The 25237-nt window shown below is 40.3% G+C and overlaps 2 protein-coding genes and 1 long non-coding RNA gene across 3 annotated transcripts in view; 2 read left to right on the top strand and 1 right to left on the bottom strand.

Annotated features, from left to right (window-relative positions):
* The window catches only part of LOC113160078, a 65633-nt gene that overhangs the window by 25615 nt on the left and 14781 nt on the right, over positions 1–25237 (top strand). Inside the window, exons 3-5 of the long non-coding RNA XR_003298663.1 lie at positions 20056–20123; positions 21990–22130; positions 23649–23737. This is a non-coding gene — a long non-coding RNA (uncharacterized LOC113160078). The remainder of the gene's footprint in view (positions 1–20055; positions 20124–21989; positions 22131–23648; positions 23738–25237) is intronic.
* Positions 167–5312, bottom strand: zic3 (zic family member 3 heterotaxy 1 (odd-paired homolog, Drosophila)). Its single transcript, XM_026357132.1, has 3 exons — positions 4085–5312; positions 3116–3279; positions 167–2562 (listed from the first exon to the last, which is right to left on the bottom strand). The coding sequence occupies exons 1-3, from the start codon at positions 5073–5075 to the stop codon at positions 2380–2382; spliced, it is 1338 nt and encodes a 445-aa protein (XP_026212917.1). The 5' UTR covers positions 5076–5312; the 3' UTR covers positions 167–2379.
* On the top strand, positions 12651–16844 carry zic6 (zic family member 6). Its single transcript, XM_033326177.1, is given in 3 exon segments — positions 12651–13605; positions 15420–15631; positions 15633–16844. Coding segments are annotated over 3 exon segments (1581 nt in total). The 3' UTR covers positions 16047–16844.

Below are 25237 nucleotides of genomic sequence, written 5' to 3'. Positions count from 1 at the left end.
AGTGTCAAGTTCAAGTGACTCCTACTAGTCTGATACAAACAGCATGGCAGTGTTGACTGTATGCATAAAGATGCAGGCAGCAGAACAACATAGTGATAATAATCAACGTCGCAGTCTGAAAGTCACTTTTCAATGTTTGTTTTAATTTCAATCAAAATTTCCGTTCACATTTCTTCATAAATAGTTGGTAAAACAAATCAACCAACATACAGTAGCCTAAAAAGTACAAGGAATCTTCGCCTCTGGTAGCTAAATAGGCTAACGCATAGGCCTGCTGTTGTAACATGGTTTGCCTCAATGTGGCACAGTGACACAGTTCATCAGTATAACATTTTTGCTCTTCAGGAATAACTCGGAGTGTGACCCATTTCTCCCAGAAAGTGTTACAACATCACATTCTAGCTGTGTTTTATACATCAGATTTTTTTTTTTCCTCTGACCTCTGGACAAGGGGCAGAAAGGTGATGGGAATAAGAAAAAGTACTTCTTTTAAATTAAGGTATATAAAATAGCATATAAAACATATATTCCTTAAATTATTTAAATAAACTTATTTCATATATCACTGTCACGAGGTACCGTTTTTACATTTTATTTTAAAAGTAGTGCTGGTGGTCTGAAATTGTTCTCATGTGAGTACAATATACTTTGTGTATGCATAATATTTAATTCTTGAAAATAGGTTACAATGCAATGCTGTAACTCTTTTTGCCATTGAGCGTATTTTTCCCCCCAAACCCACATAGATCTAGAATTCCTTCCACTAAATTTTTGTTAAACACAAAAAAAATGTCATCTTGACAAGTTATTCACACAAAACAAGCAAATGTGTAATCAAACTGCTCTATATGCAACACCACAACAAATAACACGCTTAGTTTCACAGAAGAATTACATTTAAAACAATGCAAGCTGACAGACAGAAAACTTTTTTTATTTTTGAAGATACTGTGTTGTGACAGTTCCATTGTTGCCGATGCACACATTTAAACATACTTGCACAAAGACAATGCTGGAATTATAAAGATTGCCATACTGGCGCATATAGTTGGGTGCTTGACCCGAATTTGAAATATTCAAAATACTGTCACCTTGATTTGGAAATAATGAACTTTGCACACTCGTCTAAAACCTGTGTAGGAGTGCAATAGGCTGATGGGTTTATTCTTTTTTTTTTCCTCCAGTACTGAGTTTATGCTACGAATTGACATCTATTTCTGATCCTATGAAAGTAAAATACACAAAGTTTGAATTGAACCAAAAATAAAGATACCAACAGAACCGTTTTATAGCTTCTCAGCTCAACTGAACTCAGTTCTACAAAGTCAGTGATTTACATGTCAATGGTCTCAAAAAACAAAATAAAAGTGACGGAAATATCTGCATTATATATAGACAAATCCATTATATTCATATAGACGATTTCTTCGATCCAAATAAGACACATGTAGGCCTATTGGTTAAAAAGAAAAAACAAAAAGGATACAATCGCGATGTTGGAGCTTTAGAGTTTATCATTTGTTCACTGTTAAGCTGGTTATGACCAAAACTGTACAGTTCTTGTTAGAAAACATTTCCATAAATATCATTTAAGTTTCAGAACTTATACCCATAATTAAATTACAAATTGATAAATATGGCATCATGGATATGTATTTACAACGGTATTAACAAAAGGCAACGTTATATTCAACGGTAACAATCGTAACCTAATACCACATTTCTCCACCTGAAAACGGACGTTGACAACAGATTCGACCCCATCAAACAAGGAAATACATTCACGAGTAAAATATTTATTTATGTTTTTTTGTTTTTTTTTCTGTGTTCAAGTTCATGACAAAGACTTTGGCACGTTTCTTAAGACTGTTTGAAGTTCCAACAATCAATTGAAGAGGCGACAATAGCGCGTCACCGTCATATAAAACAGCGTGAAATAATCTTCCTTTTTATTCTTTTTTTTAAATAAAAATTTGAGAAAATACATAAAATGAAAAATAAAACAATTTTTTTTTCTGAAATCTGTAAACTAAAAGATAAAAAAGAACATTTATTTATACTGAGAAACGTCACGTTTCTTTATTCGTAATTTATTTGTTTGTTTTTTTCCTCAAAACTGCGGAATAAAAGTCAAATTTCGTGATCCTGAGAACCGACGTGGCCCTGCTTGGTGCTGGCTTTTGCTCTCATCTCCTGTTGTTGTTGTCCCAATTCCATTAGTGTGTGTGTGTAGTGTGTCTGTGTGTGTGTGTGTGTGTGTGTGAGCGTCTGTGAAGTGAACTGGAATAGTTTTTAAGGTTTTTTTATCCTCATTTATCCTCAACCTCGTGGTCCACATTGAGAGAGAGAGTTAGAGACAGAGGGTTTGTTCTTCGGACTTCAAACGTACCATTCATTAAAGTTGGGTGCCAGTCCTTCGCTGTGGCCAGACGTGTTTTGCACGGCTGACGGCGGTGTTTTTGTCGGGTCCTCGGTGCTGGCCGAGACCAACACTGGCGGTGTGGACGACTCGTATCCAGAGCTTGCTGCTGGAGATGATTCAGATCCTTGAGACTCATGTACCTGCAATAAAATAAGAATAAAAAGAAACAGTGAGTCGGTGACGCTGAACGTATGATGCTCATTTAAAGTAGCTCGATAGAAGGACTAATGCGGATTAACTCTGGCTTTTATAGGGCAACTGGAACAATAAACACTGCAAACTTGAAACAGGCACGGCAACTTATGCACTACAAAAACTATTCACATCAACAATCCATTCCTGTGTATCGTAAATCTAGTTTGGCTTAAAGTAAGTGATGCAAAAATATATATATGTTAATAGAATTCAGCTCTATTCTTTAAAGCAGGATACTATTTTTTTCCTTATTTGTGAGTCTGTTAAAAATGACTCAACTCATCCACTGTTGTATTTGAGTTGTGTAATAAAAGTAGAGTTTAGGTGTCATTAACGGAGAACATGGTAAATTGTGTTTTTGCAGTGTGACAGTGGTGAGAGTCTAACATCTTAAGAAGTGCCTGAAGTTGTGATAGTATTTGTCTGTGGCAGAGGAGGGGGTGGGGTTGGTGTGTGTGTGTGTTAATGTGTTTAAGGAGTAATGAAGACGTTAATTACCTTCATGTGTTTCCTGAGAGAGCTGGGGTGTGTGTATGACTTGTCGCACACTTTGCAGATGTATGGCTTGTCTGATGTGTGCACATGCATGTGCTTTTTCCTGTCGCTGCTATTGGCGAAGCGTCTGTCACAGCCATCAAATTCACACTTAAACGGCTTCTCACCTGCAGGATTAAAATGCACACCGTCAATAGCCCGCACAAAACAAACTCCCATTGCAGCACGCCACCTGTAAACCCAAAAGCTCTGAGATGTAAATTGTGAGCAGCCTCTGTTATATAACAGAGTAACCTACATTTTCGGGGGCGACATGGATACAGCTCCACTACTACACACTGCTCTGTCAGGCTTTATTTATTCAAGAGGCCTGCTGCTTCATGCTACTACTGACCTGCTCTGTGCGTCTGCACTTATATAGTAAACACTGAATCAACAGGGCAGCAGAGCTGAACATGAGCGAGATTTCCAAAAACTCGTGCAGGAAACTGATTAATTACAGTTATACTGACATTCAGACAACACAGGAGTCCTAAGTCTGCTCCAACAGCCTGTGTAGCCAATGCACTCGAACTTTGACTAATGAGTAAAGTTTCTCTCCTCATAGATTTCACACAGGCAACTTCTAGCACAAAGCCTACGAGAATTAACGAGGCGTAAGAGCCCACAGGAGTTACTCAGCAGTAGGCCCTACGTTTATATTTTCCTGCATTATTGCAATATTGGTGCAACACTGCCTAAAGCAGCAGTATTTAGAGATGGTATAATTCAAAGTGCACGAACATAACTAGTGTTCAACATGATAAATGTGGACCCAAGTCCTCAAATTGTTATTGTCAACAACAACATGCATGTTATTTTGGAAACCACTGTGGCGCATCATTCCCATTCTGAACACCCCCCCCCCCCCCTCCCCTCCACTTTTTCAGTGTTATTTCACGCCCGCCATGTCAGGATATTGTTGGTGCCTACCTGTGTGTGTTCTTTTGTGGATTTTCAAATTTTCCGATCTGGCGAATATTTTCCCACATCCGGGGAACGGGCATGGGAACGGTTTCTCGCCCGTGTGCACACGAATGTGATTGACGAGTTTGTACTTGGCCTTAAAGGATTTCCCTTCTCTCGGGCAGTCCTCCCAGAAGCAGACGTGGTTGCTCTGCTCGGGGCCGCCGACATGCTCCATGGACACATGAGTGACCATCTCGTGCATGGTGCTGAAAGTCCTGTCGCAAGTCTTTTTGGGTCTGTTCATCTGGTTCTCGTCTATCCATTTGCAGGATAATTCTTGTTTAATCGGTTGCCTCATGTATCTAAAGAAGGCCCCCGGACCGTGGTGTGTCGGCACATTCATCCCCATGTTCATATTGATAGGATGGTTGTAGTTGTGCAGCTGAGCCCCGTAGGGGTCCGTCCGAGGGCTTGCGACCGGACGATACGGATCAGGTCTTCCGAAAAAGTCCCCGCGTAAGCCAAGATGCATTTGGCTGTTAACAACATGTCCACTCGGTGAAGTGTGGCTCACCCCCTGGTCGTGAAGTCCTGGAAACAACAGATGTCCGGGGTTATCGGTGATCCCGGGCGGCCCGTGGAGGCTCCCCGCCGAAGCTGCAAAGATCCCATGCTGGGCACTGGGCGCTGTGGACTCTCCAACACCCCGGTTCCGCAAGAGAAAGTCCCGTGTTGAATTGAATGCTCCCCCACCGTACGAGCCCACCTGCCCGCCGTGAGAGTGTCCCAGCGCGGCTGCATATCCAGTGGCTTGCGGGGTGAAAGCTGATGTCTGGCTGGAGGCGATATCGTGAGCCACGGGGCTGATTTTGAATGCTGCGGAGTGGGAGGAATCAGTGAAGGGATTCAGTCCCAGACCCGGGTCTCTGTTCCCGATTTCGTGATGCCGCGGTGTCCCGAAACCCCCCACTCCTAACGATGCAAACTGCGGACCGCTATCAAGAAGCATAGTCATGAGCGTGCAGCAAACTTAGGAGACGGGAAGAAAACAAAAAATAAAATTAAAATCCAGTTTAGCGCGCCGCGCGAGCTGCAGACGCCGAGCCGAGATTGACCACGTTTTGCGAAAAATCCTAAAATAAAAAACAAGCCAAGCCCAAACGGGAAAAATCCTATGCGTAAAGAGTTGGGAGGAAAAAAACTCCCGTTGACTGCGATCCGTGAGAAAGAGGATCAAACTTCCCCCCCTTTCCAGGCGGATGATGTCCTTGGACTGATAAAGTCAATCACTCACTCCCAGAACATAAATGAACTCGGGAGGCAGTGCTACGACAGCCAATCAGCGTTCAGCTGCCCCTCGGACACGTGACTGCGAAGGAGGGTGTTAATTGGCTAGATTTCTGGTGATTGGCACAGTTTGCTATTGAAGATGGCAGGTCTTCTCAATTGGTTTCATTCGACTGGCTCTTACGAGCATTATTTTGCAGGTAGAACGGGAGCACTCTATCGCAAAAAATCCTACATCTGCTGCGTGCAGCGCACGGCTTATGCAGCTTTTACCTGATTTACATCTGTCAAGAAAACTCTAAAAACAGTTGTATAAATAAAAAAAAAAAAAAAAAAGTGAGGAGACTCAAGCCTGATGCAGATTCTTAACAACCAGATTAACGAAGGTAGAGCAGGAAAAAACAGCACAAATGAAGTTATTCTTTAGGATTAAAGGGATTTGGTAATGCGTAAAACAACTTCTCAATGTATTTTATAGGCAGATTTAACTTTTCTTAGAGGGCCATGTTATTTAAAAACTCAGAAACGACTCTATCTATCTATCTATCTATCTATCTATCTATCTATCTATCTATCTATCTATCTATCTATCTATCTATCTATCTACTATTTGTGTCTTTCATGTCACCAGTTTGGCTCTTATTAAGTGAAAACTTGAATGTACTTGGCACTGTTCCAAAATGTGGCTTTCTTGAAGCCGCTTGAAAAAGGAGTTTTTTTTTTTTTTTTTTTTGCAAAAGCTCTATAGGGTGTAAGACGGAGGAATAAAAGACAGAAAGAAAGATGGCAGTAATTGTAATATCCTGAGATTTTTTCGCTCAGCCAAAAAATTCGTGCCATTGAGCAAGTTTCACAGGGCTGCCGCTGACTCGCTGCAGGACACATAAAATCTGATCAAGTTCAGAGACGCGTTGAGTGCTTCAAGCGGCGCTTTTTAACTCCAAGCCTTTCACATCCTTTCCCCCTCAATCTGTCCCAGGAAAGAGCTCACATTCTTTATTTTAGGGGATGTGGACACAAAAAAAAAAAAAAAAAAAAAAAAAAGAAAAAACTTCAAATCAGTCCTTCATTCTGCTTTCGCCCTCATCCTACCGCATTCACTCCCAGAACATTTCCTCGAGAAAGAGTTATAGATTGATAAGGTGAGTTCTCCTGCTTTTATACGTTGTCTGTCTGGGTCAGTGCGGTGATGGGGTGTAGAGGTGGGCCTGTGTCAGCTGCTTGGCGTGGAAGTGTGTGAATGTACTTTTTAAATATATACATATATATTTAGCCTGTGGAGGTTGCATGGGATTTGGTTCAGCTGAAGTGAACACAGCCTGCTCTGTGCTTAGGCCTGTTACTCATATGGTAATTTAATTGTTGCAACTTCCCGCATACCTCTGTTTTTTTTATAGCCGTCGTGCACATACAACACTTGCGCTTTTTGTACATAACCTGAACAACTTGAAGCAAAACGACGAATGAGATTCACTTCATCGCTTTTCCTCCATACCCTGCTCTCTCCCCTCCCTCTCCTCTCTGCCTCTCTCTCTCTCTCTCTCCCTTCTCTCTTTCTCCCCTTTTCTCTCTCTCTCTCTCTCTCTCACCACGAAGGCATAGCCCCTCACTTTACTCCCCTCTTTGCTCTCTTATACCCGTCCTCTCACACGGCACACATCATACGCGTGCACAAACGCGCACACACTCACATGGATACTCACTGTGCCATGTGCACACACACACACACACACACACACACACACACACACACACGCACACGAGTTAGCACAGTTTGCCTTTGCAGTTTTGCAGTATGAGATTTATGGCGACCTTCGTGAACTTTCACAAGTGACAAGCTGCTTGTTAAGTTTCCTATATTCCCTCCATATTTTATTGGCTTGTTGAAACGTGAATGCTCCATACGCCACTTAAGGTTATGTGCAGAGTCGTATTTGCAGCCTTATTATCACTATGAAATAATTAAGTAACATGGTTTAGATGAGTCACAAATGTTTGGGCGAGAGAGAGCAGCGTATCAACGGAGCTCTTGCTGAGAAAAAAGGAGAGCTGTCATCGGCTCCAGGCCTAATGTAAAGCAACTGTTGCTTTGGAGTTCACTTTAAAACTGCTGCAGATCTCTGCTGGTATATATGCCATTTGTTAAACATTTATTTAATTTAATTTTCAATTGTGGAATTTGACCACTGAGGGTTCAAAACACGAATGGTTTCCCACAGCATCAAAACAAATGGTAGAAAACTCAAACTAGACTCATGCCTGCACGGATATTAGTTTCTCTTTATTCCTCCTTAAAAGATTTTTCTACTTCTTCTTGCCTGGAAGGTGCAGACTGGCTCAGCGCATTATTGTTTTCTGGACGGTAGAAAATGTGGACACTTTTAAAAGAAGGGGAAACACAGCTTTATAGAGCTCTTACAGAGCCGCACTTTTGTTCACCGTTTGTCTCACCAACCATTTCTCCCCACAAATATTTTACACCAGTGCTCGTGCGTGCCGCCCTCAGCTCAGGGACATTTTCACCTCTATTTCTAACAAATCACTTCCCCTTTAAATCTGGTGAATTTTGGAAGGTTTTATTTTTAGTTTAGCATCAGCAAAAATATATATTTTTATTTTTTTACCTGTAGAGATCGAGAGATTTATTTTAATTGCATAAATGATTAGATTGACACACATCTGTGACAAGTTCACGTCTTTATTTTCTTTGGATCAAATGTCTAACGCTGAAAATCTTTAATGATAATTCACAGATTAACGATAATGCATTGTGTTAAATTATAGGAGGCTGTTCTGGGTATAAAAAATTCGATTATTTAGTCATCTCTGCTGGGATTACCTCATTGGGCGTTGGGATAGCCCATTGGTTATAACATAACCTTCTCCTAACTGAGCATGCGCGTTACCTTAAAATATGACTGTATTGTGCTGTGCATACCTCTGTGACAGTAGGCCTGTGCTGTTGGAAAAGAGCAGAGCATAAACCTCAGCCTAAATGGTAAAAACCCTCCCATTTATCCATTTATTGTACCTAGACGTGTTGGAGTCAGCAGCTATAAAGGTTATTTCAGTGCATAATTTGATAAATGACCTGGATGAAAGATTATCTTCTTGTAGAAACAGATTGGCCTGTGGCAGCTCAATTGTCTTGATTTATTCTTATGGCAAAGTTGAGTACATTTTTTTTTTTTTTTAAGTCTGTGTTGTCTGGCCTGAAGCCTACACTATGTTTGGCTGGCCTAGGCCAATAGTGCTATAGACAAGTTTGTGGACTTGAAGTTAACTCAATAGTGACCAGACACAAGTAAAATCTTTTTATGTCCCTGAAACAATAGTGAAATCATGTCATAATATTATTTCCATTAGTCAAATAACCACTAAATGTGATGTTGTAATGAACGATACCACGATTTACTGGTTTGTGCTGAGTGAACCTGCAGGTTTTTGCTGTGGTTTAATGTGGCATATCCCAAAGTCTCAGACTATGTTAGCGCCTTGAGTTAATAAGAAAATTAATTGTTGTGGTGTGTGTGTGTGCTGCATGGGGGTGAGGTGGGCATTCTCCTGAGTTGTCTTACAATCTGCAGAGCCACTACACTACAAAGCCTCAGGTTCTGGTTACTACATGAATACTATAAGATTTCATACAACTAAATAATAAAATAAATTACTATTTCAGCTCATATTTGTTTCTGCAGGAATATTGTTTACTCAGGAAACATTCGCACCCACTTATTTCCAAAATGATTAGCATTTTTACTGGATAAATATTTACATTATGCGTTGTATTTTTAAATAAATATCAAGTGTTATGTTTTATTTCTGTGCAAGTGAATGGGTGACTAGGATTTAGTCATCATAGGTACTGGAGCTTTACTAGATGAAGGACGATTTAACTTGTATTCTGGGAATCTTATTGTGCTGGATATGCGTTTGTTTTTGTTTTCCTTCCGAGAAATGTTTTGTCACTGTAATTTCTCCATATTATTTAACACCGGTTCATACGTGAGTATATTACAATAACAAATCGGAATCTATATTTCAGAGATCACAGGGTCAGTTGTGTCTTGAGTGACTATTTGGAGTTTACCGTCATATGGCTGATGGAAAAGGCTAATCAACCTCTTGCTGTGATTTACTGGAGCATCTGTCTGCAAATGGACTCATCCCAAACCTGTTAATTCATCTAAATTTCATAAAGTCATGTCAAGACTGTGCACTGCCATCCCTCATCACTTCTAATATCTCAGCACACTCCACAGTAATTCAAGCAATTGTTTAAACATACACACGCGTGCATAAAATCACACTTAGGAGTTTTTGTTTGTGCCACATATATAAACACGTAGCAGCTTTATGATTGTAGATTACACACACACATTGGGACGGTTGATGAAATAATTCTGTCTCTATAATTCTGTCTCTGTTATTTTTTGTTGTATGTTACATTGACATTAATCACCAGGTGTTACACCTGAAATAGTGTAATACGACTAAATGTACATATTTGCTTACGTTTATATTTATATAGCCTTCGTGTAAATAGTTTTCCCCATAAAGATGATGCGCGTCATTTTAAATAATTCTTTACATCAGTTTAATGAATGAAATTCGCTGTATTCGGAGTCTAGTTTGTAGCACACTGTGTTTCACTGACATTTGAGTCCTGGTTCATTTTAGTTAGTTGGTCTAGTTTCTCTGTAATAAGTACGACTGGAGCCTTGTGGATGTTAGGACTATTCCCTGACATGACTGTTTTGATTGTTGTGTATGCTACAGTCACAAGGATTTTGTCTGGTCTGTCAAGCAACAAACGTAAATGACTAGACTCATGAAGCTGGAGGGTTGGAAGGGCTGCACATGTCAAAATGCTAAAACTTTTTACCTTATTTGAACAACAAATAATATTAAAAAGATGTCATGAGGAGACAAAGCCGTCAACTAACTATCAAACTAATAAATAACAGTGATACATATTTGCATTTCTTTTAAATCACTTGTTTAATACTATATTATTTATCGCTGTGAAGCTAGCTATACCCACTCCAACATTAATTCTATGAAATGAAACATTCGTAAAATGTATTTTGTTAAGTTTAAACAACATTTACCAATTAAATCCTCACTCCCATTTAGCTCATTGTGTGTTATTACTGAACCTACATATTATATTGCAGAAAATTAGTTACAGCCTACTTGTAATTTCTGGAAAACTGCTTGTTAGACTAAACTCTTATTAGGTTATGACCACATTAAAGGCCATTTTAACATATTAGCATATTTATTATTTCAACCATCTTAGCCTTTTAACTGTATATTACAGACTTTACAGTGTTATTATCAAACAGGGCCACAGCGCACACTTCACTTGCTGCTTGTTTCTATTCAGTCCTAAAAATGCTCTTATTCCAGATAGTCCCTTTTTCTTGTTGTGGCTTTTTTTTCCTGCAGAGGAGGAGCTGGAATCATTTGGGGCGCAGGTCTGTCAGTCTTTTATGCTTTCTGAATGACAGATTGGAAACTTTCGGTTTATTTGCCTTCAACCCTCAGTCATTTTCGGAAATGCATCGGGTTAAAGGTTGACAAACATGAGCGTCCATTACAATCATGACGGAATTAGGCCAGTTCTGGGCCTGTCTACTATTTTGTGGCACTTAATGTCAAGTGGGCCCCTTGCTTTGTCTCTGCCTAGGATCCACTGCAGGTGACGTCAGCATAATAATAAAGGACCCCCCCTCCCCTTTTCTTTTTCTTTTTTTTTTTTTACATTTTTTTATAGAAAATGTTGAAAATTCTTCTGGATACAGTCTTTGGAAATAAGGGGGGTTCACCTTAAACCTATAAGCTGCAGACTGGAGCCCAGGCCACATATTGTAGATTTCAATAAAAGCAACAGATAAAAGAATTTAGCTAAGGTGGTTTAGGAAGAGGAAAGTACGTCGATAGAATCAGAGCCAAGTCAAATCGAGGAGACGTGCAGAAAAATGTGCTGCACCAGAGAAGCGTGGGGAGCTTGGAGCTGCTGTCCTCACAGAACCCCAAAAGTTTATCTGAGTTTCCAGTGCAGCACGTCTGCTGCTGCCTGTGATGATTCATAATCCCTGTTTTCACGTATCCAATTGTACGTATGCGCTATCCTGCAAGACGCACGGTGTGCTTTTGATGATTAAATATGTATTTAGGCTCAATGGGAACATGTTTGTGTGTATAAGTGGTTCATACTGGACTGAAAGCTGAGATAGGACATCATGTTCTGCAGGGCTCTCTAATGACACTGCTGGAACATGTTTGGAATAACTTTTAATAGTGCGGGGCCCTCATGCGCATCTACCTGTTGCTTTATCAAAGTAGTTTTTGTTCACATGAGACCAACAGGTAATTTTGGACCGTTACGAAATCGCAAATACTATCAGAAGCGCAACATAAGGCAATAGTTTTATAAGCCCAGTAATCTATATTACACAGTACAAAGCAGCTTTAAACGTTGTGCACATAAAGTCTAGTGGCACACAAATGCAATACTGCTTAATGAATTTCTTAAAAATAATTTCAAAGAACATTTTAGTTGTTAAAGTTTCCCTTTTTTTTCCAACATGACTCCTTTCACAAGTCTGGACAAAGGTCTCAACAGGCTCTGGCCAGTCTATTATTCTTGCGGGGCAAGATGTGTAGTGAAATAAAAGGAGGAAGGACTGATTGTGCGGTGTTTTGCTCATTCTCTGCGTTTAATCACTTGACTTTTTTTTTTTTTTTTTTTTTTAAGCAGATGATGAGTCTTACACGTTAACCTGTGCGTTTTTCTCACATTCAGAGATTTAGAAAAAAAGGAGTCTTGCAAGGAGGCGCCTGAAGTTAAAAAGGCAGTAATATTTGGGAGTATCGCGGCACATTTCAAAGCATTTTCTCTGCGATATTTGAAAACGGAGTCGTGCAGTGAACGCCTGCGTGTCCCTTTTAAAACAAACCCAGCGCCTGTCAATCACAGCGCATTCCAACCAATCCCAAAGCTCCCTTTTTAAAAGCAGGTTTGCCTGCTGTGCTTTTATATTGCACCATGGCCTGTTTCGAAGCATTTTTACTACCACGGTTATTGCCACAAATCAAGAGGGCAAAGTGAACGGCATGGGATTCAAACCAACTTTATCGAAATTCAGTGTGGTTCCTACTTCTGCGAAGTTCACGGCCAAGAATTTCACATGCAGATGATATACAACAAGGAAAATGGAAAGAGAATTTCTAGGTGTATCCTGAGTGCTGAATTGGTTTTGATTTTGCAAACTCATAGCCAAACTCACAACAAAACATGACAAGCCTTTCGAGGTTTAGTGGCTGCCCTCTCTCTTGCGTCAACCCCGGGGAGAGCAATACTGAACCCAGCGTGGTGCTGCCACCTTTGGCAGGAGAGCACATGGGACACCCCACTGGCAGTTCCTTAAAACTCTGCCCCTCGCACAATTTGCGAGACTACCCCGAGACGAGGTCCAGTGCATATGTTGACCATTCGGTTCCCAATTTTTCAGACTCTGGATACCCCAGCCATCGGTTAGAGCACAGCCCTAGGGGCATTATCATTGGAGCCAATCTTTCTGGAGCCGGCATGCCACCCGTCACTGATCAACTGGCATCAAGAGCTAACCAACATGGCGCTATTGGAAGGTATCGTGACTTTCCTGGCTGCAGAGACAACAGAAGCCATGCTTTTTTCCCAAGTTATCAGGAGCAGGCCCACGCCTCCACCGACCCATCTCGAGACCTGGGAAGCCAGATGATGCTGGGTCTACCTGGCGACCTCCTCACCCGGACTCACCCTTACAGCCAAACCATCAGCCCCAAGGGAAACCAGCAACTTGTTACGCAATTCCTGGGTCTGTACAAACCCCTGAACATGGCGATACAGCGTGGAGGAGGCGACGCTTTCTTCAGGTGCTCTAAACAAACAGTGAAGCATGAGCTGGTGTGCAAATGGAGTGACAGTCAGGAGGGTGCTGGGAAGCTGCCTTGCTCCAGATCCTTCGGGACCATGTATGAACTTGTCACCCATGTGACAGTGGAGCATGTCGGAGGACCTGAGCACTCCGAATATGTGTGTCACTGGGAGAATTGTGCCAGGGACAGGAAGCCTTTCAAAGCCAAATACAAGCTGGTGAACCACGTCAGGGTCCACACAGGGGAAAAGCCCTTTCCCTGCCCCTTTCACGGCTGTGAGAAAGTTTTTGCAAGATCAGAAAATCTAAAAATCCACAAGAGGACTCACACAGGTTCGTTAATAGTCTTTATACTTTACAGAATGTAATAGCAATAAGAATAATTGTGAATTTTAATTAATTCTTAATTTTCACTTTACTTAGATTTATTAATGCTGCAGCCTTTGAATATTTAATTTATATTTATTGCTATTAATAATATTATTATTATATTAATTACTATTATTCTTATATTATTATTATTATTAATGCTGTTGTTGTTGTGTGGCGACATTATTTAGACCAACAATGCAGCTGTATAAATGTTGTTATGCAGAGCTCCTCTGCTGCTTATTGCCGTATGTGCTATTGCCTGATTTTGCAGAAGGAAAACATGAGTAGGCTTCATGCAGGAATCCCAGATGAGTAGTAGAAAGCCAGATACAAACGAGTGTAGTCTGCAGGCCTAGTGGTTTGGGTGCCTCTCCCACTTCATTCAGTGAAATTATTAAATAAATGCCGGGACACCGGAGAGTTGTGACGTAGCCGTTACGCTGTCTCTGCCTCCCAGGGACTCGTCTCCTGTGCTCAGTAAGACAAGCTGAGCACATCACACAGTGATGTAGTAGGAAATAAAAACGTGGGTAAACGGATGACCTCAGTCAGCAAAAGGAAGCAATTAACAATCTAAACAAAATGAGTCACATTTCAAAAAGATGATTTATTTATGGCCTTATTCTGCTTTAATTCCCATCACTTTGATAGGCCTGTTACCTGTCACGAAGCTCTGTGAAATCATGTCACAGAATGCATTTAATTTTAAAAGGAGGACTTTCTTTGGGCTTTTCATTCCACACCCCTGGTAGGAGCACAGCAGAGCATCCTCCATGAAAAGGCTTTGTTGTGCAATCTTATTTTACTCTTATTTTCACATACGTCAGGGATTGAAGCACAAACATGCTCTCACAAGATGTAATTACACTGAAATGTAGGTATTTAAATTAATAATATAATTAAGCTATGAAGCAAAGGGCCCTTAGAGGAAAAAAAGACAGGCTGGAGAATGAAAATAAATTTATTATGCGCCCTTTTTTTTACTTCTGGTCTAAATTGTTTTACTAATGAAAGCAAAGAGAATAGAGACAGAAAGGGACGCTTAATGGCATCTGTTACACAACTGCACATGCGTAGTGTGTTAACTAGATACCAGTTATAAGAAAAAACACCTTCTTTGTTAAATCTATTAAGATGCAAGCCTATAAAATGAAAATTTAAGAGAAACTATTACATGTTATTTATGAGTCCAGCTCTTACTGATTGCCCGCTACATGAGTGTGTGTTTGTGTGTGTGTGTGTGTGTGTGAGTGTGGGAGAGAGGAACAGAAACGCGCAGCTGTAGGCAATTTTGAACTTGAATATCAATTAGCATTTTGATAGCTATAATTCATTTTATGCACGATAACTCCATTTAAACAAATCTTTGCATTCGCCGCTGCAGGTTCAACATAATCTAATGCATGTTTATCTACAGCGTTATTGCTTTAGTCACTTGTTGCAGCAAAGTTTCAGCAACTAGTTTGAATTTTGTGTATGAATGACTGATATTAACTTTTTGCACACTGGAAGGCGTTTATAATAAAATAATTCTCCTTGTGGAGGATTTATAAGCCTGCATGGGCTTTGAAGCGGCTCCTGTGTTTGCAGAGTCACTGGCTGTACGATGAAAATCACAGTGTCGAGTCAAGGCTGAATGTGCATTTTTTGGTTTGTAGTGTCACTTTATGGAGTGCGCATATCACACACAGGCTACATCTGTAGGATGTTTTTTTTGCAGGGCAGAGCATGCGCATTTTCGTAACTCGTCGACATTTCTCTTTTTGCACGTTTAGGTGAGAAACCTTTTAAATGTGAGTTCGAGGGCTGCAACCGAAGGTTTGCGAACAGCAGCGACAGAAAGAAGCATTCTCACGTGCACTCCAATGATAAACCCTACATGTGCAAGGTCAGGGGCTGCGACAAGTGTTACACCCACCCAAGCTCCCTGCGCAAGCATATGAAGCTGCACTGCAACAAGGCCCAGGTCTCCAAAAGCGGCGACGCGCGTCCCAAATGACGGGGGTCACATTGCGGAGGCCAGGTCAACCCGAGTGCCGGATGGAGCCCAGATCAGTCCTCCCCACCCCCCTACCTTATCCCAAGATGTCCGCCTGTCCCCAGAGAGTCGAGACGAGTCGACCCCGAGGTCACGTTTCCATCACACGTTTGACAGCAGTTTGGACTACTCCACACACAGGTCACAGCCTTTCTTGGACCCTTTGTTGTTACAGAGAGGCAGCTACAGGTCCCAGTCCTCCCAGTACCCCTGCAACCAGACAGGTCACACTTTCACCCAGAGCTCCAGGACTTTCCCCTCCACTTCACCCTTTCAGAAAAGCATAGTCAATGGATGGTACACATGCCACAGCGGCGTAGACTCCTTCTCACCAAAGCAGTGTAATAACATCTCGTCTCTCTGAGTTCCTGTTGGGACATATTTGGGCGACCCTTCACGTTTGGGTCCTACTTTTTTCGTGTTCCTACCAAACACGTACAGCTGTACATCTCAATTATTCTCTGTATTTTTGTGAATGTTGTATGAAATATTTTGTGAAACGTCCTGAGTCATCTTATTGAAATCTTGCATTGCGAAATGTGGCGAGCTTTATTTGTTGCTGTGGGGCCTGGTAGGTGGGATTCGACTTGTAGCTGATCTACATCTCCCCACACTGGCTTATAGGAACTTTTACAAAGTGTATATGCCTATTTGTTTGCTGTGTTGCATAATTATTAAAGATATATATCTTAAGTGAGATAAAAAAAAAAATGACAAAGGGTTTTATGGAAATCTGCGTGTTGAGTCTTCTGAACAGGCTGTTTCTGCAAAGTAAAAGGAAAAAGTATTGCTGAATGTAGCCCTAAATGTATGGGTCTTTGTTGAATGTAAACTAGATGTAATGTATGTCCGGAAGTATAGAAACGTTTTTCATGTTTTTATGTAGCTATGTCGCAAGATGAAATACACGTCTGAAATATCTTTCCTCAAGTTGAAACGTAAGACCTAACGCCTGCGTGATGGGCCTGAAGCATGATTTTTCTATAATTAAAATACTGCCAGGCTCAGTAGGTTTTTTTTTCTCCCCTTGATTAAGTTCCACTTTCATTATACTTTCGTACTCTTGTTTGTATTATATGTATATTTCACATTTCTGTGCAAAGTAAGACCAGTGTTCGTGATACTATTAAAAGCTTTTAATTACCATATCCATTCTACTGTACATAAGCTTACTGTATAATTAATTATGTGTTCTATATTTTATGAAAGTGTCTATATATTCTCTTTGATCAGACATGTGGGGTTAAACCCAATCAATGCATTTTCATCATCAACCTTTTTTAATTTTTATTTTTTTATTTAAATTTCTTCTGTAAAATTCCCACCAGCTCACGCCATATTTGCAGGTTTGCAAGTTTGCGCAAACGAATGAACGCCTGCTACCATGGAGGTATTGTGACGCACAGAAATGACTACGTTATATTTTTAAGGAACCTACCAGGTCTTTTTACAATCATGTTAAACTTTAAAGTTCATCTCTAACATGTGATTAACTAAAGTTTGCCTAAAAGTTACTCCCATCTGACTGAAATGTGATGCCTCTGCACTCGGAGCGCACGGTTTGATTAGGTTTACTTTACCTAACTGCGTCATGGCGGAGTGCGTTTTATTTTGGGATACAGGTGTATTTGCCACAGAGTTACGCGCATTCTCTCTATTAGTAAAACACGTCTTCATGTTTGTTTACGCTTGTTCTTGCACATTTTATCTTAATAATCTTTTTTTTTTTTTTTTTTGTATGTTCCTTCGCTTTCTGTCTGTCTTAATGTTTCACTCACTCACAATCACCCACGGAAATGTCTTACCTTGAAGGTGAGCAAGCTACAAACACTAATATAACCGCAGAACCCTCCAAATATTGTATTGTCCAAACACCAAACCTTCCATTATTATTATTCTATCACGATAAACTTGTATTTAATCTATGAAGATGTTTACGTAGAAATTATTTTAAGCTCCTTGAGTTTGAATTTACAAATGTCACTGTTCAAAAATCACATCACCGACAGCGGAGTGATATGTGCTGTTCTCCTTCCTTTGGTTATTGATTAAAGGTAAAACGTTGGGAAAAGCTAAACAAAAGTGCTTTTTAATGAACTCATTCATTACTAATAGTACAAGATTTGCTCCACTTCAAGATCACACTGACACATTTGTTCATGTTTGTTTGGTTTTTGTACCTCTTGCAATGGAAATCTAAACAAACACCTCGTTATTATACAGAAATCTACCTGTGAAATGTTCTTTTTGAAGCTTCTTTCTGTTAAGACATCTTAAACTTGGTTTCACTATTAATCCTGATGCAGAGCAAAACTCCTCTATTCTTGTCAAACAGTTCATTCTTAGATTAGTGTTTGTCTTCTTGTGTCAAAAGCTATGCCACTGTTATCCAGAAACATCTAACAGCATTAACTAACATGACCTGGTTACAGTACAGGTCCTGAATTCACTTGGGGTTGGACGGGTCACAGTTAAGATGAATAAAGTTATGTAGGGTTTTATCTAATGACACTAACAAAGACTGTTTTGTATCTGTATTTATGCAATGCTGATTTTAAACATGTGCCTGATGACTGACATTAAATATACCAGTTTACTTTACACATGTCAAAGGGAAACCATATCAAAAGCTCACTAATATTACATTCTACTGAATGAGCTGAGCACTAACTAGCTTCACATGGATGTTCTTTATTCCAGCGAGGTGAAGTTTTCCTTCTATTGTTGACAATATTATAACACTTCAGTTTCTTGTAAAGTTCAGAGGAGGTCGCAGGTTGCAGTGCTGTTATTTGGATATGATTTTTAAGAAAGTATGAGAGGAGTAGCATATTTTTTAACATATTTTTTTATTTTGTTGCAAGTTTCATTCCTCTATATTTATAAAACAATATAATAACCAATGTGCCAAACTGTTTAAATCCTTTGTTATATTTCTGAGTGAAACATGTCAAGTAAGCGCCTATATTTTATGTGCTAACAGTGTAAGTTTTCTCAAGATGTTGCAAAGCTGTGATGAACTTGTTTACGCTATCTGTGTGCTGGTTAAAAGTTCTCTTTCTCACTCGATACTCGTGGGGATACGTCTTTAGGGAGAGACTCGTTTTTGATGATGCATTTTGCAAATCCCCCTTGAGTTTGATGCCAGTTAATTTTCAGCTTTAGCTTTTCCAGGAGACGTCTTTCTGAAAATAATCTACAAGTTTCAGTATCTGGATTTTAATTTTGATAACCAACTTGAATTGGTTACAGCTCTCTTTTAAATTTGTTTTTGCAAATGAATAGTTTTCAGGTTGATCAAGGTTGATGAAGATAATTTTGTTGAACATTTTGTGGTAAGTAGCGTGATATGGTCTAAGATCATTCATAATGGTTGATGTAAAATATTTGAACTGTGTAGTACTTCTTTCTTTGATCAGTGTACTTTAATGATGTGATGACTGAAATCCATGAAATCACTTTATCTTGTATTGCAACCTCATGAATGGCTTGCATCAAATCCTTTAAGTGTCACTGTACTAACAATGCTTTAACTCAAGATATTCTGTATTTCTCAGAGCTTGTCTTCTAAACCCCATCTATTACGTACACTGCCACATTGTCCCCTTTACTACACTGTCTAAAAACAGATATCTCCACAGAAAACACGACCAAATATCATTTTGTGCACAAATAAGCCTATATACCTCAGTTTAAGGACATGCATAGAGCAGGGACTCTCTCTGACTACAGTACGTAACCTTTTTGTTGTATATTCGGACCATGCTGTGGTAATATTCCATAATCACTGAACCCTGCCACGCCCTTCCTTCCAGAAATCACAACTGATTAGACCTTCGCTTCCCACTTTGCCACTTGTCCACCGCCATCTTTACTCTTGCACTCTCTGCCTAGCAACAAGCGCAGGCGCCATTTTGGACGGGGTATACGTCAATTTAACGTAAATAAATTCACTTCACCTTGGAATCCTTTGAATTGCTGTCTCGCCCCCCTAGGTCACTGTTATGCCATACTTGGGTTGAGCTCCAGCTGTGTACCAGGGAGCTGGCTGCTTTGTCACACCAGGACTTCGGTTTTGTCCATCATCATAACCATGTATGACATCTTGCGTAACTTATACTGTGCGGCTCTCATATTTTCCCAAGTAAGGTTTAAGCACAGGGCTTGGGCAGGAGAGGCTGTGTCAGCGTTGACTCTCACTGACCAAGTGTGATTTTAATTGGATCTCTGGCTTTCTCCCCATCCTCCCCAGGTCAAGCCGGTGCTGCTGTTGCTCCCCAAGTTGCTTTCTTTTCATCCACCCCTCTGTGCCCCCTCCCCCTTTTTTGCCATGTCCTCTTGTTCTTCTGTCTCATCTATCTCTATCCCTGCAGCTCCTGGCTATCTTCACTCTATGGCTCCTTCATGATGGCCCCCTAATCTCTGCCAGTGTGGTTCCATGGTAAGTAGGTGTCCTTTGCCAGATTCTCCCCCAAATATGCATGGAACTTGTCTCACATATTTGCGCCGTTCTGCCTACACTGCCCTTTCTCCATGGAAAATTGCAACATGGTAAACTGGATGCAGTTGTACTGCTGCTTCATTTTTCCACATTGTCTTTACAGCTAGTGAATGGTGGTTGCTTAGGGGTTTGGCATCCAGGTGTCTGCGATGCTAACAATACATAATGAGGCTAATTGTAACAATAATAAAAGATTGATTCAAGAGGAAGAGACTGAACAATATGCAATACATCTGTCAATAAGATGAAACAGTGGAATGAAATGAATATGTAGCTCATGTCACTTGTTCCTCTTAGAGAACATTAGTGAGATAATCTGTTTCATGTCTAAGCCTGTTCTAATTTGACAGCTTGACAATTAATTTGCCTTTAAAAACACCACTAGAAAGCGGGGCTCTCAATGCAATCATTACAATTATATGCACTTGTTTAGTGTGTGCAAACCATAAAATGGTGAATAAGAATAGCACAGTGCTGTGCTCTTATGATTTAAGCAGACTGATCCTTAAGATTTCTTTGTCATCTTCATATGTGCTGCATTTTTTTCTTATTTCAGTGGTGCCAGCCCCCTGTGTAGTCCAGTCTGTATCGGGGCTTAATAAACTAGGCTCCTATTCACTCTTCCCAACGGTCGCTCCACTGTCAACTTAAGCCCAAGCCCCTCGAACACTCAGCTTTGCCTCCATTGTTGCAGAATTCACCAAAAACTGAGTATCGCTTAGCAGCTGATATGCAGCGGGATAGAAAGAAAGGCCCCGCCTACCCTCATATCTAATGCATATTTGTCTTTTGATGAATTGCAATTTGCCCCTGTGGATGGTTCTTGAAAAGATGTCTTTTTTTCCTTTTTTTTTCATTTATTATCCATGCCTTACATAACAGAGATTTTGACAGTTCCTGATGAGCCGGTTTCTGAAATATCGCATCTCTTATGAACTCGTAAGCTCAGGAGGTAACCATATGACTGACAATGATTATATCATACACAGAATAAACAAACTGAAAGCACAAGTTGTTAGATATGGCTTGCAGCATTTGTTGTGGTCTGCTGCAATGTAAAAAGAAAATAAATATTTAAATCTATATCTTTCAAAATTTATAGTTCTAAGGTTTTCTGGGAGTTAGAGTAGGTCGTGTGGGGTGAGCAGACCTTTGAACATCTTTCAACTCCTGCAAGCTCCAGGCCTATGAGATGAGATGCCACCCTTTTAAGGGGATGACCATAACTTTGGTCCCCTTGCTTCTAATCCCTCCTCCAGACCCTTGTCATCAGAGATCAACCAGTCTGAGCCTTAATGTCCTCCACTCGCTGGCAAGGGCAGCTGGTAGCTTTCATGTATGTGAAGAGCCAGATGAATATGCTTAAACCTACACATTGGAACAGGACTTGATGCCTTTATCTTCATCTCTAACATCTTCATCTGTAACAGCTCTGCTGTATATGATCTTTGAGAAATTATCAGTCACATTTTATAGCTTGGGCTTAATGATTCACATTTTACGGGAGGCATTTGAAGTATTTGTTGGAAAACGTTAGAGCTTTGATCACGACGCCTAAAGAGCACAATGCCTTAGATTTTACAAAAACAGTGCAAAAAGACTGTAAGTGCCTGTTGTCTTTGCTGTCTCTCAAAACTATCACATTTCATTAGCAACAATTCAGTTCTGTGGTGAGATACAGCATTTGAATACTTTTTGTATGATTTCTCGTTTGAGGTTGAACTTAAAAAAGGGATCACACTGATCATGGTCCAGGGTGTTTCAAAGCAGTGAGTAATCGCGGGTGTTTAATTTTATCTGTTGCAGTATGCATTGCAAGGCGGCTGTGTAATCAAGCCTGTGAACTCGACATCTGAAGGAAGGATTCTGTTTGTGATCACATCCCCACTGAAGTCCATCCATTTGCTGAACACGGATGTGTTGACGAACTCGAGCTTGCGCTCTGTGGTATGTGGCCATCGAATTAACATGTACTTGAAATGATGCTGTATGTAGTTTTTAGTCGATGTCTAGTGTTCGTATCAATACTGGAAGCCCATGGGGCCACATTTTAGAAAGCTGTAAGTGAGGACGCATGCCGATCTCGCTGTTAACCTTCAGTGGTAGAACACCCCAGGGCCTTACTCTACAATGATGGATGTAGGATGGCGGGGGTTAGGAGGCCCCACACACAACCCAGGAATTCCCCTTGGGCCTTTTCAATTACAGTTAGACCAAGCTCCACACGGTGATGATATGTTGCTTCAAGGCTGTGACATTAATGGAGGGGACAAATGTGATTTGGTGTGGTGGTGACCCTAAAGTTCACGAAATAGGCCGAAGCTCTCTCACGTAATAGAAACAGGCAACAGGCAGTAAAGGAAGGTAACCTATTGTTGCTTTATTTATTTACTGTCCTTGGTGAAATAATCCTAACAGACCATAGTGTCATTCAGGCCCCTGTGAAGTTAAAGAGCTATTGATGCAAATAGTTTATCATTAGCCACAGGCTAAAGAGGGCACAAGGAGCATGAGAGAGAGTAACTGGCCACTATGCTGCTTTGAGGAGCCCAGGTAATGGATTTAAGAATACCAAAGGGAAAGTGATTCATCTTTTTGATTATCAATAATGTAGGCAGTGTAAACCTGTATTGGGTATTGGATGTACACTATCATATGGTAATGGGATGTACAACGCGTGTGTATATAGCTGTGTGCGCGGGCACTTGTGCACACTTAACATCAAAAACAGCTGCAGCGATCTCTGTCCCAGGATCGGTGTTATTCCACTATCACTACTGACTTCAACCTGTGAAGATTGAACCTTTCTAAAGATGACCTTCAAAAAGAGCAAAGCAGAACTGACTGTATCTATTTCAGTCTACAGGGAATAATACTATGTTCTGGATATCTTGAAGAGGCAGGAGATAAAAAAAACATCCATCTCCTATACAATAACAGTGTTTCACCCAGTGCATATGGGTCCTTTATTAAAGTGGGATATGGCTGTTGTAATTAGCACTTGTCCTCAGCTCCACAGTATCTGCTATATCATCTCGGTTTACTGTTGTTAACGTCATAGCTCTCTTTGCGTTATGTAATTGACAGAATTATGCAATCCATCTGAGTCAGTGGGGTGTATCTTGTAAATATTAATCTACTACAAAAAGATCATATTCCCTTGAAAATGCAATGCTTTCAGTTGAACAAATACCGAATCCCCGCCTTGCTTTGAAACATATCAGGTCAATATCCAAACAAAATCTGTTTTCTGAAAAGTTATGTGCAGAAGAACAGTGTTGGCTTTCTGTAGAAACAGTGACGTCCTTATTTCAAATTGTACAGTAGATGAAACTTTTAAGGGCATTAGCATAACAAGGCCAAGAATAATTGAGTCACTTAAAACTATGCATGTACTGTGTTTGACTTGTATTATTACCACTTGCTCTGTACATTAACTTAATTCAGTGTATATTTCATCCAAAGGGCCATGAATAATGCTGAGGGGCCTAAGAGAGAGAAGAGAAAAGAATGATGTCACTCCCCTTGCAGGCTTATTACCACAGAGCTGTGCTGTAAGTACCAAATGGTGCTATTTCCTCTGTGTTTTGAGATGTTGTACATTTTGTTGCTTTTATCAATACAAAAAGCAAAGATACCAGCCTGTTACATAAAAAAAACATGGATGAGGAACCAGCGTGGGCTGTTGGTAATACACACATGTGAACAAGATGCCAGAGGCAACGTGAAGTCGCTGACATAATTATCTGTACACATTCTTATTATTATTCATCTCTGTAATAAAACAGTCTCTACTGTTGTTACATGTTGTAAATCGATCTACCCAAGTTATCATATCATATCATATCATATCATATCATATCATATCATATCATATCATATCATATCATATCATATCATATCATATCATATCATATCATATCATATCATATCATATCATATCATATCATATCATATCATATCATATACCTGTTAATTGATGCTCTTTTTTTCTATCAGCTCAGTTTAATTTGTGGCCAGCCTGAACAAAGATGGAGGCTAATAAATGTCTTTTAATGTCCCCTGAGGAAACCAGATGTTTGGGGCGGAGTAGTGTTGTGTGTGGTGTGTGTGTGTCTCCAAATTTAAAATGAAACATAGGCCAGAGCTGCATGGAGGACTGAAGTCCCCGTGTATTCTAGCTCACAGATCACAGAAGTTATGAAAGACTGCTCTTTGATCATTCCCATTTCTAAAATTATTTCCTTTGAACATTTCAAGTCACTTGTGCTTTTATTTATAAAGCCTATTTAGACAATCAAGGAGTTGAAAATAATTAGGCTTGCATGCACACGAGTGTGGACATGTATTCCCTTTCAATCAGTTAAAACCAGCTCTGTTAATTAAAGTTCTGAGCTCTTACTCTGCCCAAATAATTTTCTTATTAGCTACTGCCTTCCTTAGATCTGTTGTCAGCGTAGCATGTTTTGGTTGGTACTTTCTATATTTTCTCACAGAAATCCCACTGACCCATATAGTTGATCTTATTTTTGAAGTGTATAATATAGATTTGAAGTTAAAGGAAGAGAGGGTCTATTATTAGTTCTCATTTGAGGTGCACAGCTTCCTCCTAGGTGCTGCTGTGTGTTGCTGAATTCCCTGAGTGCAGGCATTACCATTTAATTTGAGTAAGGGTTACATTACCTCACGTAACCAGACTTTTTCATCACGGAAAATGCAGGCGAGCTGAGCTGTCGCTGTTGAGTGTACACAGGCAGCAGAAGGTGCAGACAATCCAGATACATTTCACAAACATCACACATGACAACTTGTGATGCCACCTTACTGATGTTTCCCTTGAAAGGTCTTTCACTAACAACAACATCCTATTGATCCTCAGCACTATTTTAACAACCCCCTCACACCGTCTCACACATACACACCTGAGTGGGCATGGATTGAAAATGTTAGCAGTTAGCGGCTAGCTTTGCCAACACTTCCTCGAGTGTGGAAGTCAATTATGCCCAGTCGTTGTGGGATCGGCCCTGGAGGAATCCTGTGCAGGGGCAGGCTGC

This window comes from Anabas testudineus, chromosome 10, assembly GCF_900324465.2.
Source record: "Anabas testudineus chromosome 10, fAnaTes1.2, whole genome shotgun sequence".
Lineage (NCBI taxonomy): Eukaryota > Metazoa > Chordata > Actinopteri > Anabantiformes > Anabantidae > Anabas > Anabas testudineus.
This window is presented reverse-complemented; position numbering and strand designations above follow the sequence as displayed.

Excerpts from the sequence above, each read along its gene's own strand:
- zic3 (XM_026357132.1), bottom strand. The coding sequence starts at position 5,075 with ATGACTATGCTTCTTGATAGCGGTCCGCAGTTTGCATCGTTAGGAGTG. Across the intron at positions 3,280-4,084 it reads CCACAAAAGAACACACACAG|GTGAGAAGCCGTTTAAGTGT; the intron begins GTAGGCACCAAC and ends TTAATCCTGCAG. Across the intron at positions 2,563-3,115 it reads CTCTCAGGAAACACATGAAG|GTACATGAGTCTCAAGGATC; the intron begins GTAATTAACGTC and ends ATTTTATTGCAG.